This window comes from Idiotropiscis lumnitzeri, chromosome 5, assembly GCF_059441095.1.
Source record: "Idiotropiscis lumnitzeri isolate Australia: NSW breed Sydney's pygmy pipehorse chromosome 5, RoL_Ilum_1.0, whole genome shotgun sequence".
In the NCBI taxonomy this organism is placed as follows: Eukaryota; Metazoa; Chordata; class Actinopteri; order Syngnathiformes; family Syngnathidae; genus Idiotropiscis; species Idiotropiscis lumnitzeri.
This window is the reverse complement of record NC_142395.1, coordinates 4152084-4171245: the sequence shown is the minus strand read 5'-3', so window position 1 is coordinate 4171245 and position 19162 is coordinate 4152084. Positions and strand designations below refer to the sequence as shown.

The following is a 19162-nucleotide window of genomic DNA, read 5'->3' as shown; positions in this document are numbered from 1 at the left end:
AAAAATATTACCAAAAGAAAATCTTACATCATCCATTTTTTTAAGCATTTTTTTATTGTATTGTTGTTGTTTTTTTTGTGGACACCGTGTGCATTAAAATTGTCCCAGTCTGAATTTCTATGACCTGAAAATCAACACCATTTGACAAAGAAATGTAAAGCGCAGCAGTCATCAGTCACTAATGGTCAAATTCAAAACAAACTTAACAAATCCATCAGAATATTTACTTTAATATTTTGTGAAGTGTTGTCTTATCGACTTGTGGATGAACGTGATTTGAATACTTACTTGACTCCAAAGCGATCCATGAACATGATGTGATTGCGGAAGGTCCTGTTGATGTCAAGGTCAATCTGTTTAATCTCAGATGAGTACAGTTTGGCTTGCTCCTTCATTTTCTGGGACACCAAGAAGTTCAAATGTTATGTGTACGTTAGGATACTCATCATGTACCTACTGTATATTTAAAAAACATTTAATGAAAGAATGATAATTGCAATTGCAAGGTAAAAAGTGATACATGGAGAAGAATTATCAATATTTATTTCTCAAGGTAACCAAAAGCTTACGAGCATGCGGCATATAATATTTAGTTTCACAATTTGTGCTATCCCAGATTTGCATCAAAGACAATGGACATGGAATTGTCCGAATTGTTGCTAATTTGTGACAGGCCGGAAACGGAGAAGTCCCTGACAAACAATGGTGGCATTGTGAATAAGGTATTCCAGAATCAGACAAAGCCCACAAATTCATCGTCAAAGGAGTCAAGAAAATAGGTTCTATGTTGTGATTTCATGTGAATAAAGTACATGATGCATGAATGGCTCATTACAGCTTTATGATGCAATAACAAGCTGATCATGCACCAAATTTACTTCACACAGTGCAAAGCCCGAGTAATTCATTTCTAATGTGGAACAGCTTTTACTTCTTCATATTTCGTTGTAATTTAAAATAATAACTTTCATAATCACAAACATAATTCACAAAAAAAAAAAAAAACACACACGAACTGGCCAAACATTTTCACATGATTTTATGTACAGTCACTATGGAATGGAAGCAAATGGGGAACCAATTCATATTGACAATACCTATTTGATTCCATTATTTTAATGAGGTCAGGTAAGGTACAAACTTTTGCATATTCACATTCCGATTGTATTTACCTCATATTTGCCCTCATTGACCTTTTTAGTGTTCTCCACATCCAACAGCAGTGACCAGACACGACCTCTAAGCTGGATTGGGATGCCTTTGTACACCCGTTTCACCATCTGAGAGCACCAATTCAACGAGAGTAAAAATATAGCATATGAATGCAGAAGATTTAATCAGCTAAGATACAGTTCATGATTAAATCGTAAATTTTTGGACTTGCTCCACAGAAACCAAGTTAAGCCATCTTAAAGCATCTGTGCTTATCAGCTATTAATATACACCTGATGTATCTTGGGGAAAATATGCAAATTGCAAAAAGCATTCAAAACCTGACCATAACAATCATCATTTTAGCGCTACTTCTTATGTAATAATCAGTCTATATTGTCAGCCCATACATTTCGGGAAAGACAGACAACCCTCCCATCATTCCTCCATAGGATATGTTGGCTGCTACTCACTTTGTCACTGTTTTTGTATTTGTCCCACATCTTCACCATCTTCAGCCATTTCTCTGCTCTCTCTACCTCCAGTTGCTTCAGCTGTGGTAAAAACAATGAAATAAACAACTGCCCTTTCCTGCTACTATGAGTCCCATTCACATTCCCCCCATGCAAATTTCCACATCAGAGGTGTGACAATATCGCCGGCAAAGGCTTGCAACTTGGTTCAAGTTATGGTGCAATCCTCAGTTTCCCTGTTTGTGAATTTGAACACCGCTCTGCGCCATGGTGGGTGTGGTGGGCCTGCTGGCATCCCGAGAGTGTTTCCTTTTACATGCACCCGGCAGCGGACACAACATTATGTCTGCTGGAACCACGTCAAACTATCTATGCAGGTAGTCTAACGCAATTTTAGTGAATTTGAGTCAGGCATATTGACTTCAAATTGATTTGATAACCTGTAAATGTGCACAACATTGTACCTTTTCCTCATTTGCAGTTGGTGCAGGCAGCTCATTTTCACTGGAAAATAAAGAAAGAAAGAAAGAAATAGGAGGAAAAAATTACTTCCACAAAGTAATGGTAAGATATTGCTTCAGTCAACAGACCAAGATTGGACTTACTGCATGAACCCGAGGCGATCGATAATTTTATAGAGGTTGTAGTCAGCATCTTCCCAGGGGTCAATCTCGACCCCACCCTGCCGGCCCTGGAGACACATTCATGCATGCCAATAAGTAAAAGTCATCACACTAAAGCTGGGAAAAAAATACAAGTATTTCAGTCGGGTGGGGGTTCAGCTGGTTGTTGGGGTACATCAAGTCAATTACAATGGGGAACAATTTGAAAAGAAAATCTGCCGAGTTCGATTTTCATGCTTAAAAACTAAAACTGGAACGATGATTCCAAAATTGCAGTCGGTTTTTTTCTATTACACTTTTGAAGAACTTTCTCTACAGCTTACCAGAAAAAGGTTTCCACACATTTACAGTGACAAGACTGTAGTAAGATGACCTGATTATGATTGGACTCATCAACAGCGACGTGGCAACTGGTTTGAGCAGTCACAATTAAGACAGTTTGGTGAGAGGTGTATGCAGCTCCCAATAGATTTCTCTCAACATTCAAACCATTGGTATACTGTTTTAAGTTTTGTGTTTTTTTTTTCAAAGCTTGTAACTATTCCATCTTAGCGTTTTATTTACATACATGCACATTTATGTCATACTTTTTTTCCAAGAAAACGGGGATCTTACAGATCAAAAACTTGATGCGAAAGAGAATAACTTCGATCAATTTTGGATTCGGCACCCAAAACCTTTTTAAAACCAACTGTTAAACTTAACTCCACCCAGTGTTATCCGGGCAGTATAGGAAAACTGAGAATTTGCAGAGTCCCACACAGGCCAAGGACAACACAGTTGAGGGTTTTAGAATTAGGGGACACTGTCAGTAAATTCAAGGTGCTCCATTTTCAAAGACACGCCTTCATATTCGTCACAAGTCCAATTTACTCTATTTAGAAATTTGGCAAAGCGTGTTGTGCCAAGCTGGGTGTTCTTGTGTGGACCGTGGGCGTTTTCTTATACACGTCCCCAGTGCACTTGAAAATTTGGTCCCTGACCAGACTAGACTTCAGAACAGCTCAGAGCAGGGCTGAGTTGTGGCACAGGTGATGGAATGTGATTTTGGTAATGTGATTGAGGCGCAGGCAAACAGACTGGTTGATGTCATTGTAGTTCATTAATAAATATGACAACAGCCGGTATCGAACCCTCTGAAACATTGTAGGAATCAATTGATTGAAGGCATTGTTATCATCGTCATCTTTATTCTATTTATCAAAATACCACCAAGTGCTGCGGCACAGCTTTTTGCACACAAACTATCTGGGTGTTAGGCGTGTCACGGTACGCTGGAAGGCGAGGTGAAGGAGGACCCAAAGATGCAGGGAAGCCAAGGCAAGGTAACTTGAGGGGAGTTTAATTAACAAACAAAGGCAAACAAGGGACTTGGAAACAAATGAACGAAACGACGATGACGAACAAAACACGACGGGACAGAACAAAACGGGACTATGGAACAGGAACTGTGACGAGTAACATGAGCAGTGAGCATGAGCGAGAGCAACAGTGGCATGCCAATAGGGCAATGCAACAATGGGCAGTGAGGTCGGGGAAATTGTGCAATGCACCGACGACAAACAGTCGGCACGGGGTGCTTAAATAGTCCGGTGATTAGAGGAGCAGATGGGAGTCAGGTGTGAGGCTAATGGGGAACCGGTGTGTGGCTAGTGGGTGCGTCTCCTCAGCCGGACGAGACAGGGCGGGAACGAGCGCTGAAGGAGACGCCCCCCACTCAGCTGACAAAAACAAACAACACATGGCCTGGTGCGTGACAATAACAAAAAACCCTGACATGACCGACACGGGTCATGACAAGGCGATTCGTTTCCAAGTGCCCACTTCACAGCAGTGACCTGTGAATGCTCAGGCCAATTTAACATCATCCAGTCGTGGAGGTCTGCTCGCAGTCTCTTAAAACGCATTACTCACACTTTGATCTTCGAGCCTTTTAACCACAATTCCTCCCCTCTGACAGCGCTGCATCATGAACCCTGATTCATTTTGAGAAGATAAAAAACACATGGTCTTAAACTTACTATAAATACTTTCAACATGCATTCTCCAGGTCTGTCACACATTGGAATGGTACGAAGAAAGTTATGGTTAAAAGAAAATAAAAGTACATGCAGTATGTGGTTTAAGGTCTTGATAAGCAATATTTGTGCATTCCCATGCTTAATGCTTAATGACAGGACGTCACTTTCGGCGCAACATCTTTTCCTCCGCTTTTATCCACCGGGCGAGTAAACGCAACTATGGTTTCGTGCACCACCACATGCAACACTTGCACCATTCTCATGGAAAGACTCTCCCTGCTAGAGGGACGTGTCCGCCAGCTAGAGCAGAGTAATGTGGTAAGCGTAAACGTGGCGGACACGACTGTTAGCACGGGTTGTAGCCAACCTGCTAGTCTGGTTAGCATTGGCCGTAAACGGCTTGCTAATCGCGGTGAGCCTGTTAAGACACATAGCAGTTCCATTCCACCTCGGTCTCATGGCTCCCGCACCTTTGTGATAGGTGACTCCATTACCCGCAACATTAAGCTTGAAAATCCAGCCACAGTAATGTGTGTTCCTGGGGCCAGAGCACCCGACATAGAAGCTAATCTTATGGAGCTAGCGCGCAAGACACCTATACACCAGCGCAGTGCAAACAACGCTAGCTATTCAGATATAGTGATACACGTTGGCTCCAATGACACTAGGATGAAGCAATCAGAGATCACAAAGAAAAACATAGCAAGGACTTGTGATCTCGCCAGAAAGATGAGTCGGCATCGAGTAATTGTCTCTGGCCCCTTGCCTGCGAGAGGCAATGATGAGAGGTTTAGTAGATTATTCTCGCTAAATAAGTGGCTGGCTAGTTTTTGTAATGAGCAGGGACTGCAGTTTATAGATAACTGGCCTTCTTTCTGGGGCCGACCCGACCTGCTGAGGATGGACGGCCTTCACCCTAACTGGGAAGGCGCCATCACTCTTTCTAGAAACATAGATTATTGTTTGAGCCTTCCATGACTATTCATATTAGAGCAGGTCGGGCTGCAGGCGAATAGTGAGCCTGTAAGGAAGGGTATGGAGTCTGTAAGGCTAGAGCTAACTAGCGCTATGCTAGACTTAGACAACACACATAGCTTTTCTTCTAGATTTGAGCGCTACACACCATACGCTGTTACATCTCATACTGATATAATTTCTACTGAGGTGGCAATACATGATGGGTTTAAGCATTCCTCCTCGGTCGGTTTTATTGATGACGAGCCGTTCTCTCAAAATAATAGCACTCGAAAGCTGGTAAATAACTATCGGATTCCGACTGTCAGAATTTCTCGCCGCGTTTATAGTCGCAATCCGGGACCTAGGCAAGGCAATCTCCTTAATATTATGACCAGGAGTCCTGTTGCGCGGAATAACTTAGATAGACCTATTTTACTGAAACTCGGTTTTTTAAATATTAGATCGCTTTCATCGAAAGCCATGTTAGTTAATGACCTTATTAGAGAGCATAATCTTAACATGATTGGTCTTTACGAGACCTGGTTAAAACCGAATCAGTTTTTACCGCTAAATGAGGCTTCGCCTCCAAACTTCGTGAGCTCGCATGTTGCGCGCCCTCAAAAGAAAGGCGGGGGTGTAGCCCTCATTTCCGAATCTAACCTAAAACTTAGTCCTCGTTTTAGCAATTCCTTTAAAACATTTGAAGTTCTCATTATGCGATCCTCAGCCGAGCTGCCGTTTTATCTTGCCGTTCTTTATCGTCCACCTGGCTCTTACTCCGGCTTTTTAGATGAATTTTCTGAATTCGTAGCTGATTTAGTAACTCATGCGGATAATATACTTATCATGGGCGACTTCAACATTCATATGAATCTCCCGTCGGAACCACTTACCGTGGCGTTTCGGACAATCATTGATATGTTTGGTTTCACGCAAATAATAAATGAAGCAACGCATATAAATGGCAACACGCTAGATTTGGTATTAACCCGAGGCTTAGCGTCTTCAAAAATAATTGTATTACCATATACTAGTGCTATATCTGACCATTACTTTATCAAATTTGAAGTCTTGGCTCACTGTCATCGTTCTGACCATAATCAAAATTATAGCAGCCGTAACATTAGCTCCTCAACCATCGTTGCGTTCTCTGAGCTACTCCCTTTAGCAACTGCTTCGTTTCCTAATTATATTGGTACGATTGATGATCTCACAAACAACTTTAATGTCGCTTTGTTAAATGCGCTTGACTCCGTCGCGCCTTTAAAAACTAAAACTCGTCCAAAGAGGCTTACTCCGTGGTTTACAGAGGAAACGCGCGTACTGAAACGATCTTGTAGGAAGCTTGAGCGCAAATGGCGTGCGACCAAACTTGAGGTCTTCCGTCAGGCATGGTGCGATAGTTTACTAATATACAAAGAAGCGCTTAATCTAGCCAAAACTAATTATTATTCTAGATTAATTGTCTTACATAAAAACAACCCTAAATATTTATTTGATACCGTAGCAATGCTAACGCAACAGCGACTAACCTCGGATAGCTCTTCCTATTCAGCTCACGATTTTATGCAATTTTTTACTCAGAAGATAGAATGTATTCGTGATGAGATTAAAGACACTGTTCTTAAAATTCCGTCGAATTCCGCGATAAATGGTGTTAATAGGGACATTAGGGCTGATAACTGTCCGATAACCTTATGTCAATTTAAAAAAATATCTCTTGAGAGCCTAACAAAATTGGTTAGTGCGGCAAAACCGACAACTTGTGTGCTCGATCCGCTTCCTGGCAAACTAATTAAAGAACTGTTTACGACCCTAGGACCGTCTGTTTTAAATATAATTAATCACTATCACTTACCACGGGTGTAGTACCAGCAGCTTTTAGGACCGCCGTTATCCGACCGTTACTTAAGCAACCAAACCTTGACCCAGAGAGTCTCAACAACTATAGGCCGGTTTCAAATCTTCCGTTTATTGCAAAAATTCTTGAAAAAGTCGTCGCGCAACAACTTAATGAATATATGACTGCTAATAATCAATTTGAACCCACTCTACTGAGACGGCCCTTGCTAAAGTTACTAATGATCTTCTCATAGCTTTGGACGCCGACACCTCATCAATATTACTCTTACTCGATCTTAGTGCCGCTTTTGATACCGTTGATCATAACATATTATTAAAACGCCTTGAAACGTGTGTTGGCATTTCAGGTTCAGCGCTTTCTTGGTTTAATTCGTATCTGTCGGAGAGGACGCACCGTGTAATTCATGGCAATACGACTTCGGATCTTTGTAAGATCACATGTGGAGTTCCGCAGGGATCGGTACTTGGACCTCTATAGTTTAGCATCTATATGCTACCGCTTGGTGATATTATACGGAAATATAACATTAGTTTTCACTGTTATGCTGATGATACGCAATTATACATGCTGTTGGATATAACGAATCCGCGCGACTGCTATAAATTAGAGGCGTGCCTTGCCGAAATTAAACAATGGATGTCTTTCAATTTTTTGCGTCTTAACTCAGATAAAACCGAGATGCTCATCATTGGACCAGCGCGTCATCGGTACCTTTTCAAAGACACCACTCTGAATATCGATAAATGTAATATTACCCAAAAGGATTCAACAAAAAATCTCGGTGTCATATTTGACGCAACTATGTCATTTCAAATGCACATTAAAAATATTACTCGAACTGCGTTTTTTCATCTGCGTAACATTGCTAAAATTCGCCCAATTCTATCAACGTGTGACGCGGAAATCTTAATCCATGCGTTTGTTACGTCTCGCCTCGACTATTGTAACGCTTTGCTCTCGGGTCTCCCCATGTCTAGTATTAAAAGTCTGCAGTTAGTTCAAAATGCAGCAGCTAGACTCTTAACTAAGACGAGAAAGTTTGATCATATTACCCCGATATTAGCCAATTTGCATTGGCTTCCGGTCCACTTGAGATGTGACTTTAAAGTTCTGCTACTTACTTTTAAAATATTGCACGGCTTAGCACCTTCCTATCTCGTTGACTTTGTGGTACCATATGTTCCGTCCCGAAACCTTCGCTCACAAAATGCTGGTCTTTTAGTGATCCCGCGAGCCAAAAAGAAGTCCGCAGGTTCTAGAGCGTTCTCTATTCGGGCACCAATGCTTTGGAATGCACTACCCTCAGATATTAGAGGCGCCACTTCAGTAGAAATGTTCAAAACACTATTAAAGACGCATTTATACTCTTGTGCATTTAGCTGAAATATTTGTTGGCCTGTTTACTGCTGCTTTTTTTTCTTTTTTCTCTTTTGTTTTCTTTTCTGCCCCCTTTTCCCCCGGCTGGGGGATTAGGTGACAGTGACCCACTGGGAAGTTTAAGTCATTGACCAACTGGGCATGCACCTGTTCCAGTGATGTCGTCTTCCTGCAGCGCGACATTTGATCAATTTATTTATATACTTTAGCATCTAATTTAATTATTTGTTGGCCTGTTTACTGCCGGTTCTTCTCTTTTCTGCCCCCTCCTTCCCCTGCTTAGGAATTAGGTGATGGGGACATGCTTTGAAGATTACGGCACTGACGAACCGGGAAGGGACCTGCTCTGCCGAAGTCGTCTTCATGCAGCGCCTTTTCTGATTTCCTTATATTTCAGCACTTCATTGAACTACTTGTTGGCCTGTTTGCTATTTCTGTTCTTTCTTTTCTGTTCCCAATTCCCCGAATTAGGTGATGGCGATTCACTTGGAAGTGGCTGTACTGAATTTACACCAACTGACTGGTACAAGATCGAAGGCTCATCTTAGGATATGCTGCCATGGATATTACGGCCCTGGATGAGGACCCACTCCACTGAAGTCATCTTCCTGCAGCACTTCATTCAATTGACTCTTATATTATCTCATCTATTATTGCATAGCATCATTGTATGTGTCAAATGTTGCCCAGTTGGCATCCATTGCAGCCTGGTCATCCTGGAAGGGGGATTCCCCCATCTGTGGTCCCTTCTCAAGGTTTCTCACTTTTCCCCTAATGAGGTTTTGTGAGTTTTTCCTTGCCCTCCTGGGGGTTAAGATCGGGGATGTCGATTGTGGCTATGTAAAGCCCTTTGAGACTGTCTGTGATTAAGGGCTATACAAATAAAATTGACTTGAATTGACTTGACTTAATTATAATGAGAAACACGTTCTGTAAATATGAAAAGTAAATCAAAGAGAATTGGTCTAATTTTAAATTATGACGGTGTTTCAGCACTACGCACAGTTTTGTTAAGAATATTTTCATGGTGTTAGAGGTATAATGAGCAGCATGTGTATGAGGGAGACATGCAAAATAAGGTAAGCAGTTAAGTTTTGACAAGCACTCATGCTGTGAGCTTTATTTCGTTCCAGCTGTGCTCCTACTGGAAACCTGCATTAGAATGTATAATCTCACTTGCTCACTGGGACTTTAGCCAGAAATCTCTGCCTGTCAGTCAGTGCAAAGTGTGTCACAGCTGTTGCTATGGCTAGACAGAGCAGACCCCCTCCACGGCCCCTCCCCCACCAACCAATTTAGCTTAAAGTCTAAGCTAAATTTAAATTCACTCTCCATCTTTCAGCTCTACATCAGCTTCTAAAAACCTACCAGGAAGCGTGATGAGGAATTCAACTTTAATAAAAATGTTGTAATTTTCAAAGTGACTCATTTATCTTTTTGTTTGTCTCTTTGCCGTTCTAGTCTCAATCTATCCTCAGAAAAATACAAGAAAATACTTTGCCGTCACACTAAGAGACTGATGAAAAGAACGCATGTGTGGCTGATTTTTTGTTTGTTCAAATATTGCTGCATGACCAGCATCATCTGAAGATATTTATTTTGCCTCATTTAGATCTGTTCCATACTGTTTGTGCAAAGTATTATACAACTACTGTAAATGCCTTTTGGCAACACAAATGCATCCACCGGCGCACGCCCACACCAGTTTGTTCTCTTCTTGTCCAAGGGTTACACGTAACAAAAAGAAATTCAATTTTGCATTATCATTCTTCTCAACATCCTCGCTTTGCTTCTCAACTCTTCTTTCTCTTCTTTGTTATAGAGCAATACCATTACAGGATACAGTAAAGTACAGAATATAGCTACAGTGAATGACTTTACTTCAAATGATTAACAGTAAATTCTTAATCATTCCAAAAGTGGAGTTCTTCACATATGTTGGTGCCTTGTAGGCAAAGAAATGGAGGCGAGATCGACAGCATCCGTGGCGATGGGAAGTCTGCATCGCTCTATGGTGGCGAAGAAAAAGCTGAGCTGAAAGCTATTGATATGCTGGTTGATCTACGTTCCCACCCTCACCTGTTGTCACAAGCTTTGGGTTGTGAGTTATGACCAAAAGAAACAGCCTGTGGATGCCAATGACCGCAATGAGATTCCTCGTTCCAAGAGATTTGTGAGGTCAGTCATCCAGGAGGGGCTCAGAGTTGAGATATTGCTCTTCCGATTCAGGAAGATCCAGATGAGTTGGCTCGGGTTACTTGTTAGCATGTCTTCTGGACGTCTCACTGGTGAAGTGTTCTGGGAGGAGGTCCTAGGAAAGACCCACCGGAGAGATGTCTCTCGACTAGTCTGGGACTACCTCAGGATCTGCCCTGGAAGAGCTCCACGAAGTTGCCAGGGAAAGGGTTTGGGCTTTTCTACTTATGCTGCTGCCCCTGATACCAGACCCCGGATAAAAAGATGGATGGAAGGATGGATGGATGGATGGATGATTTCAATTTATGACTGACTTTTAAAAAATTATTCTTGTTAAAATGAACTGAAATACATTCCAGCCCCAAAAGCAAGTTGTCAAGTCACACTGAGGGCTAAGTTGGAGCATAAACATGAAATTGAAAAAGGCTACACATGGAGTTAACGTTCATGCGTGAGAGAATGCACAATGAAACAATGAACAGTCCATGTGGATGCATTGATGCTTCACAAACTGAAGCATAGTTTGTGTACTGACGCGATATACGTAGGAAAATTTTGTTTGCCAACAGAGATCTCAATTAACTGAGGTTTCATGGGAGTTTATCTATGAAAATATGTACCTTTTCGATCTCGATTAAAATATTATTGGAAATGTGTTATATTTTATGTGAACGAAGAAAGGAATTAATGTTATGTTTTAAGGCACAGACTCACCTTGGCATATTTTAAAATTATGTCCGCTCTTTCCTCAGCTATTAATGTCTCAATGTCTTTCTTCATGTCAATATCTGTAGAGAAGAGAGCAAAAGCGGTAAGAGACAGAACAAGACAAGAGCAGAACAGGCTCAAGCAAACTTTGCGGTGTTGGGCTTCAAGTATTAATAGAAACAATCCAATTTTTCTGTAACAATGCCAATTTTGTCTTTCAGAGTAACTAACGTGGTTTTAGCAGTATTTGTTTATTATACAGAGATATTCTTCTCGTCCAGAAACTCTCGAACGCTCACGGCATTGTGAGCAGGTACATTGTCATGGTGAAGCATGAGTTGCCTTGCCGCTACTTTCGCACACTGAACAAAGCAAACGTCACAGGATCTTTGGAGATGTGCTGTTTCATTGTCTGGTTCACAATGAAGAGTCACAATTGTAGTTTAGGTTTGACATTTTTCTTTTGCGATATCAGTTCTGTAACTTTTCTGACACACCTCGAAGGAAACACAAGGTGCTTGCCGCATCCATCCATCCATTCTCTTCCACTTATCCGAGATCAGGTTGACAAAGGGGATATTTGAGATGTGCTTTGTATGTCCCTCTAGCGCTTTGTTGCAGCTCCTGCTATTCTGAAATGCGCTTATACATATATATATATATATATGCGATTGGCTGGCAACCAGTTCAGGGTGTCCCCCGCCTACTGCCCGAAGATAGCTGGGATAGGCTCCAGCACCCACCGCGACCCTAGTAGGAGAACCAGTACAGAAGATGGATTGATATATATATATATATATATATATATATATATATATATATATATAGGGCTGCACAATATTGGAAAAAACTGACATTGCGATTTTTGGGGAGGCTGCGATGTACATTGCGATATTGAAACTAGAAAGATTTTCACCAGATGACTCAAATAGGTCTATATGGGAAGACTTTGCTTTGTTTATTATACAGCTCTGGGATTGCCACTTGAGAGAAATACGTGCGCCACGGCATTTTATACCCTTTGTCGAGCATGCAGATAATTTTTATAAACCTCTCTTTCATGACGGCGTTGAAATGCTTTCACTTTCGCTTTCGCCCCGTTAAAAGTTATTGCATTCGCGATTTGTCGATGCTGTTTGGACTTCTTATCATAAGGTGTTATAATAAAGGTGCCTGTCATTGTTTTTTGAGCAGATGGTTTTACATCGGGTCCCACTAATGCAGGGGTATCAAACTCATTTTTGTGGACGAGCCACATCGTAGAACTGGTTTCCCTCGGAGGGCCGTTATGACTGCGATTCCATCACCTTAACGTTGGAAACGATGGAAATACAGAAATCAGAAGCCAGTCAATAAATGTTCAAACAACAATTCTTTATTTCATTTTATAAGGGGAGGATTGGTAACAAATAGCAATATCTCAATTTTGTTAAAAGTGAAGAAAATGTGCTAGAAACAGGAAGTTGCCGCACATGATTTGCCCATCGCGGGCCACATAAATTGAGGTCGCGGGCCAAATCTGGCCTCCGGGCCTTGAGTTTGACACCTGTGCACTAATGAGTCTGAACTGGTTATAAGCGAGCTCGTAATAGCGATTCAAATGGTCGGACAGGTTTGTTGTATTACCTCGTGTTGCAGCAACAACGGCGAGGCACTGTCGGCAGAGAATTTTTGTGTGTTGTATATTCCTTTTTATGGCCGAAATAATTCCATATTTTGGATGTTGACTTTCTTTTGGGGACTAAATCTACTGCTGCTTCTGCTGCCGTCTCCTCATGTTTTCAGGGCAGACTGCAGTGGTTGTGAGAGTGGAGGCGGGGGGCGGGGGGGACATTGACTAATTAGCAGGGGGGTGAGCAAGACGGTCTCTATAGTCTCTACAATGTAGAGCATAGTGTAGCGTGCTGCTTTTATGAAACAAACCAAAAGTTTCCGTGTTAAAAAACAAAAAAAAGGAACATCGCACGTCCTATGACGTGACTATTGCGCATGCGCTCATCGCAATCGCGATGTTCAAACGGCATATTGTGCAGGCCTAATATAGGCCTGTATATATATATATATGTCACACTGTTCTTCAAACCAGTTCAATGGCATGATGTGACTGACAGCTCAACAACAATGTGGGCCACTTTACTGATCAAATAAATCCCTGTCACAACTAAACTGATATCCCGAAATCTAACCCGTACAATAGAATCATGGTATTAATCCTACTTAATCTGCATTCTGTGTGCAAATCTCCACTAATGGCAGTATCATCTGCGACACGTTTGACACGCAACACCACAGAACATAAAACAAAAACATCTGGATTCAGTAGTACAGTAACATAGAATTATGAATCTGATTTCTTTGAACAACAAACAGATTCCTGGACCCACAAGTGGGTCGCGGTTTCATTATGGTAGGGTTGTGAACTGGTTGTTAAAAAATTCCAGGTGGTCTTTAGTTCATGACTGTGACTTTATTACTGCATCTGCGTAGGTTAGTGATGAATTTTGAAGCGTTCCAATTTATGTACAAATGTGTATGAGTGCAATGATTTTGTAAACTGAGGACTCCCTTCATTTTCAAAAACATCCAATTCCAACAAGCCAGTATTCCAACCTGACAGTACCTCGCAATGGCCAGGGCTGGGGAGGCCCTTTATAATTTCTCACAGTTCAAGTGATTATTATTTTTCTTTCATTAACAATAATTGTGACAATGTTGGTATATGTTATAATGTTGGCCATATCGCAAGGCCCTCCCATATTGAGCAAGTCCAGGATAACAAGCAGACAGCCATCTGAACATCGTACCGCAGTGTATACTATATGACATATTGTAACTTCAAATGGTCCAATTTTCCACCAACTTTAGAAGTATAACTTTCTTCTGAAGTGTATACTGTAACCATCTGGATGTGGTCAGAGCACTAAATCAGAGCAGAACTCTGGCAGTAATTTTAACTCCCAAGGCTGGAGGCCCACTTTGGGATAGAGCTGAAGACAGCAGCTCAACATTTACACTTATAGATTTCAATCAAACACTATCTTTACCACGGATAACAAACATCAGTCCATAGATGGAAGGTTCTCTGAATAAACTTTCAGGGGATGGAAAAATCTGAACAAAAATGTCTTTCACTTTTTGTCATCTGAGTATTTGAATATGTTCCTGTTTTACTTGCCTTATGTTCATTTTTTTTTCTTTAGGCACCTTTGCATGTGCTGGTGGTGGCCGGAGCTTCCCGGTCGCACCTGTTGGCACATATTGCCATGTCTTATTTAAACTGAGTCACAACAAAAGGTCCTTTTCTTGCCAGTGTGCTTTCTTTCCGTCCACAACTAGTAAGTACCACTCTCTGTCTTCTGACTCTAACTTGTGTAGCTTATGTATATGTAATTTGAAAATGGCCCACATGTGGCCCCTAGGCTGGACTTTGGACATACTTGCTCTAAGCCTTTTGACAAAAGTAATTGAGCTACATTCTAGTCGTTTTGTTCCCCAGGCTTGTTCACGAAGGACAGTATGAAAAATATGAGTCTGTAAGCAAACATGTACTTCCACTGGATGAGCAGGAGAACATTTTATTTCACCACATCACACGGACCAGATACACTTTGCTTCATGGCAATGTGAAACCATCACAAAGAGTCAATGACCGCGCCCTCATAAACCATAAACCATTGGTTGCCTTGACAGCAGAGGGGACAGTCACAGCAGTTCAGGGCAAGTGTCCCGAGATAGTTGACACCACCATCAGGCTGTCAATTTTATTCCAAAATGCGGATAATCGGCAAAATGCTAAATAATAATAACCGATAATCGGCCGATAATTTGGACCTTTCTTGAGGCGAATTATCATCAGCAGAATGCATTTCTCGCAATTACTGGGGAAGTTGAATTGTTGATATTGAAAATTTTCTGAGTTTTCTATCACTTTCCGAAAATTATTTTAGAAGCATTAGTTGTTCTTGAGGCACTCCGGAATATGGTTTTGGTTTGTTTTTTTGGTACTTTTCTTGGCTATTAGTGAACACTCTTAACCACTTCTCCTCACAAGGGTCACGGGGGGTGCTGGAGCCTATACCAGCTATCTTCGGGCAGTAGGTGGGGTACACTCTGAAATGGTTGCCAGCCAATCGTAGGGCACACATAGATGAACAACCATCCGCACTCACACTCATACCTAAGGGCAATTTAGAGTGTCCAATCAACCTGCTATGCATGTTTTTGTGGGAGGAAACCAGAGTACCTGGAGGAAACCATGCAAGCACGAGGAGAAAATGCAAACTCCAGACAGGAAGACATCCTTGTGCTAACCAGTCGGGCCACTGTGTCGCTATATTTTAAGCAGTATAAATTAATTTTAAATTGATTTTTGATTAATTGTTACATTCCTACCAGAAACTCTCCTGCTAACGTTGCCGTGAACGTCTTTGCTTAGTCAATCGCATGAGTGAGGAAATCGTGGCATGCAGTGAATAAGCTATTTTACTCTGATGACAGTAGGTTGGCTGAAAATTTATTATTTTCACCTAAAGGGATATTGGCACTTACATTATAAGTTTGCATGTAAAAATGAAATTAGTAACCATTCCAAAAAAAAAAAGGACTCTAAGGTGATTTAAGGGTTTTGATGGGATGAGATTTACGACAAATTGGCAGGCCGCTTTTTGGAGCTCGGCCTGTTATTTTTTCCGGTCTCATTGTCAACGTCACAGCAAGGAGGCAAGTGTAATATTGCTCGCTTTGTCAGTTCTGTTGTGTAAAACGCCGACAGATTGCCACCAATATGCAAATTCACATTACTGTACTCTTGTCCACTTCAACCTGTGAAAGTATAAAAGCGTTCTGCACAATAGTTTGTATTTATTGCCATCAAACATGAGCTCATGTGATCACTTAAACAAAATAAAAAATATCGCGCTGAACTCTACTCCACTTACAGAGGCTGAAGCGGACAGTAATGGAGTGAAGTGGATCTGTTCTATCCATCGATATCCCCACGCAGACAGAAATGTGTGCATTTTGGCTCAGTTTTCTATACAATTGTCAGGCTCTTCAACATTTCAAGATGTCTGGCATAGCTTGGAAACATGTTGCGCTGTTGCCGTTTGAACCAACAACTGAAAAATAAAGGCCAAATTGCAGCAGTTGCATTTTTTGGGAGTGACCAATGTGCTTGAATTGCAAGCTGTGCATGACTGGCCATGGGCCACGTGACATCATTCCCATGCAGTTACAAGAAACATTATAGCCTTCTATTAGTTTGAAATTGTTATAATATTACACATTTATATGTGCTATCATAAAATTATATTTAATATGTTATTAGATCCTTATACGCTGTATTTTTTTTTCTTCATGAAAGTGTTGAAAGTGACACTGTTGCTATTTTTAGACACCGAGGGATACTGTATAACAGTAATACCGCCCAGTTCCTGTGCTTTGATTTGAATTGCGGGTGCTCAGGTTACCTCCTGAATTTGAAAATCATGCGTATTAAACATCCATTAGATAGAAAAGACCACACACATGAATTTTTTGTTGTTGTCCTTTTTTAATATATATTTGGTATCGGAGTTATGCAGAAGCAATTCAAATAAATCAAGTTGTGTTACTTAAAAAATTATGGTACTTGGATTATGTTACTGATTAAATTGTGGGTGTATGGGGGGCTCAGTGTTTGTCAAGACCAGGACAGACTACTCACATTTTGGAACCTCACTGCTGAATACCACAACTTCAATGGCAGCCCATATTTCATCATCTCAAGGCATTGATTTGAGGAATGACACCAAACATATGTGGTGAAACTCTCCACGCAGATTGAAATTGGGGGAAACTTCATTTCGTTATCCACCCCATTGTCAATTTTTTTTTTTAAAGTGAATGTCTGAAATCTTCTCTTTCTTATTCAATCTACCTATTTAGATTTTTAGGTGCATGGTCACACATTTGTACCATTGTGAAAAAGGATCCAAATCGTGAATAAATAAATAAAACGTTTTTGCATCAATTCTGACAACCAAAACTGACCAGGAACTAAAGATATTATAAGTGCTCCCATCTTGACTTCAAATAGATACTGTCCTGTACATTACTCTAACATAGTTGACACATGGTTTGATATCACTGCATCAGCAGCAGGCCTAGCAGCAGCTTCACAGTTTTAGTTTAAATATACATGAACAACCAGTCTGCCATTCATGCTTCATCTTATCTTAAAACAACACCAGTATTCATTCGGTAGCAGCGAACGCAAGCTTGCTGGTGGTAAACAAAACCGCAGCATCCAATGCAAACCGCATCCTTTCATCTTATCGAGAACAGTATAATAACATTTACAGATACACATCGGATGAAAATGAGTAATTACCGTCTTTTTGTGTTGAAATTCTGCGCTATCCGTGCAGCAGATTCTGTGTTCATTCTTCGTTGAGGGTAGCTCCAACAGCTCGAAGCACCTGGCTGAGTGTCGGACAACAATAGCCTGCCTTCATCAAACCTTAGCTTTCGATAGACAAGACAGCGCAGGCGAATTTCTCACCCCCACATAATGAGCTCACACTCAGGAAAAGAGCACAACTGGCGGGGGTGGTAAGAACAGCGCCGCTGTGTGGCACCAGTGAGCATCGGTTGTGAGCGCCATTGTTCAAATCTCATTTGGCAGCTTTCTGCAGATACGCACGGCTGCTCCTGAGGTCATCGACCGCCATACCTGAAAGCTGAATGTCAACTGTGATGGAAACACACCATTATCATACATAGTTTTCGTAACCAAACTAACTGAATTAATTTAACTAAATTTAAACAACAAAACAAAATTCAAACTATAATTAAAATTCCAACTCTATCATAACCTCGGTTATCCCGCCGCGCCTGCGATAAACATAATGGAACACGGCATGAAAATCATCAAATTGAAAACAGGGCGCCGGAGGGGATTGCACTGCACATGATCTCCGGAGATGGGCACTTGACCCTTTTTTGCCGGTCAGTCCATCGCCGTCCGGCCGTCATCACTGTACCGTTTCGGTCTCAACCCTACGGCCTCCAACCCCTCTCAGACATTAGCTACTCTGTCTCACTGAAAGGGGCATATGTGAGGACACAGCTGCCTTTGTTCTACACAGGCAGGTCGCCGCAATTACCACTAGAAAATTGAGTGTGCAGCTTTACTCCATTCATTTTGAAATTTTGCCTCAAATGAAAGTCAAACGTGGAAGAAACTGTAATAGTCTCATAAAAGTGTACCAATAATGGGAATGTCTAATTAATAAAGAAATACCAAATATCAGGTCAGATGATTTGATGTCAATTTCTGATGTCAGACTGTTGATTTAATGGTCACATTGTCCGGCTCATAAATGTGTAAATCTTACTGTCAGTGCCCCATGAACCTCACTGTACATCACTTGACTCATTATTAGCTCAGGCAAAGCACATCCTACAGCAGCCATCAGATTTATATGCTTAGTTGGCAAACGTGCTGCGGCAGCCGTCCCACATAGTTATCGTCATAATCTTTTTTAAATCAAAATCTGGTTTTGTTTCTTTAGGTTTGACACAAGAAGAGAATAAATATAATTGTTGTGATCTGGCTTTGAAATATAGGATTATTTTTATGAATAATGACAAAAGTGTTTAGGGTGCCCAGATCTGAGACAACGGATGTGGAGCAGACCGGCAAAATAGAGTAAAGTGCAAATCTATGCCACATAGCTTTGCCTTCAAGTCCACTAGTTTCATGTCATCACAAAATGGGAAACACCATAGATGGGCTAATGAATAGCTTTC

The 19162-nt window shown here is 41.2% G+C and overlaps 1 protein-coding gene across 2 annotated transcripts in view; it reads right to left on the bottom strand.

Annotated features, from left to right (window-relative positions):
• Positions 1-17932, bottom strand: part of LOC148336010 (USP6 N-terminal-like protein) — a 29598-nt gene extending 11666 nt beyond the window's left edge. Inside the window, exons 1-7 of one of the 2 annotated variants that reach the window (XM_088297161.1) lie at positions 17742-17932; positions 11378-11451; positions 2231-2316; positions 2090-2129; positions 1626-1706; positions 1173-1280; positions 289-398 (exon numbers count right to left, since the gene is read on the bottom strand). In XM_088297161.1, the coding sequence (XP_088153287.1) occupies positions 289-398; positions 1173-1280; positions 1626-1706; positions 2090-2129; positions 2231-2316; positions 11378-11443 (491 nt within the window). In that variant the 5' untranslated portion in view covers positions 11444-11451; positions 17742-17932. The remainder of the gene's footprint in view (positions 1-288; positions 399-1172; positions 1281-1625; positions 1707-2089; positions 2130-2230; positions 2317-11377; positions 11452-17741) is intronic. The other variant, XM_088297162.1, reaches the window with a different exon arrangement.
• Between the last annotated feature and the right edge of the window lie 1230 nt (positions 17933-19162).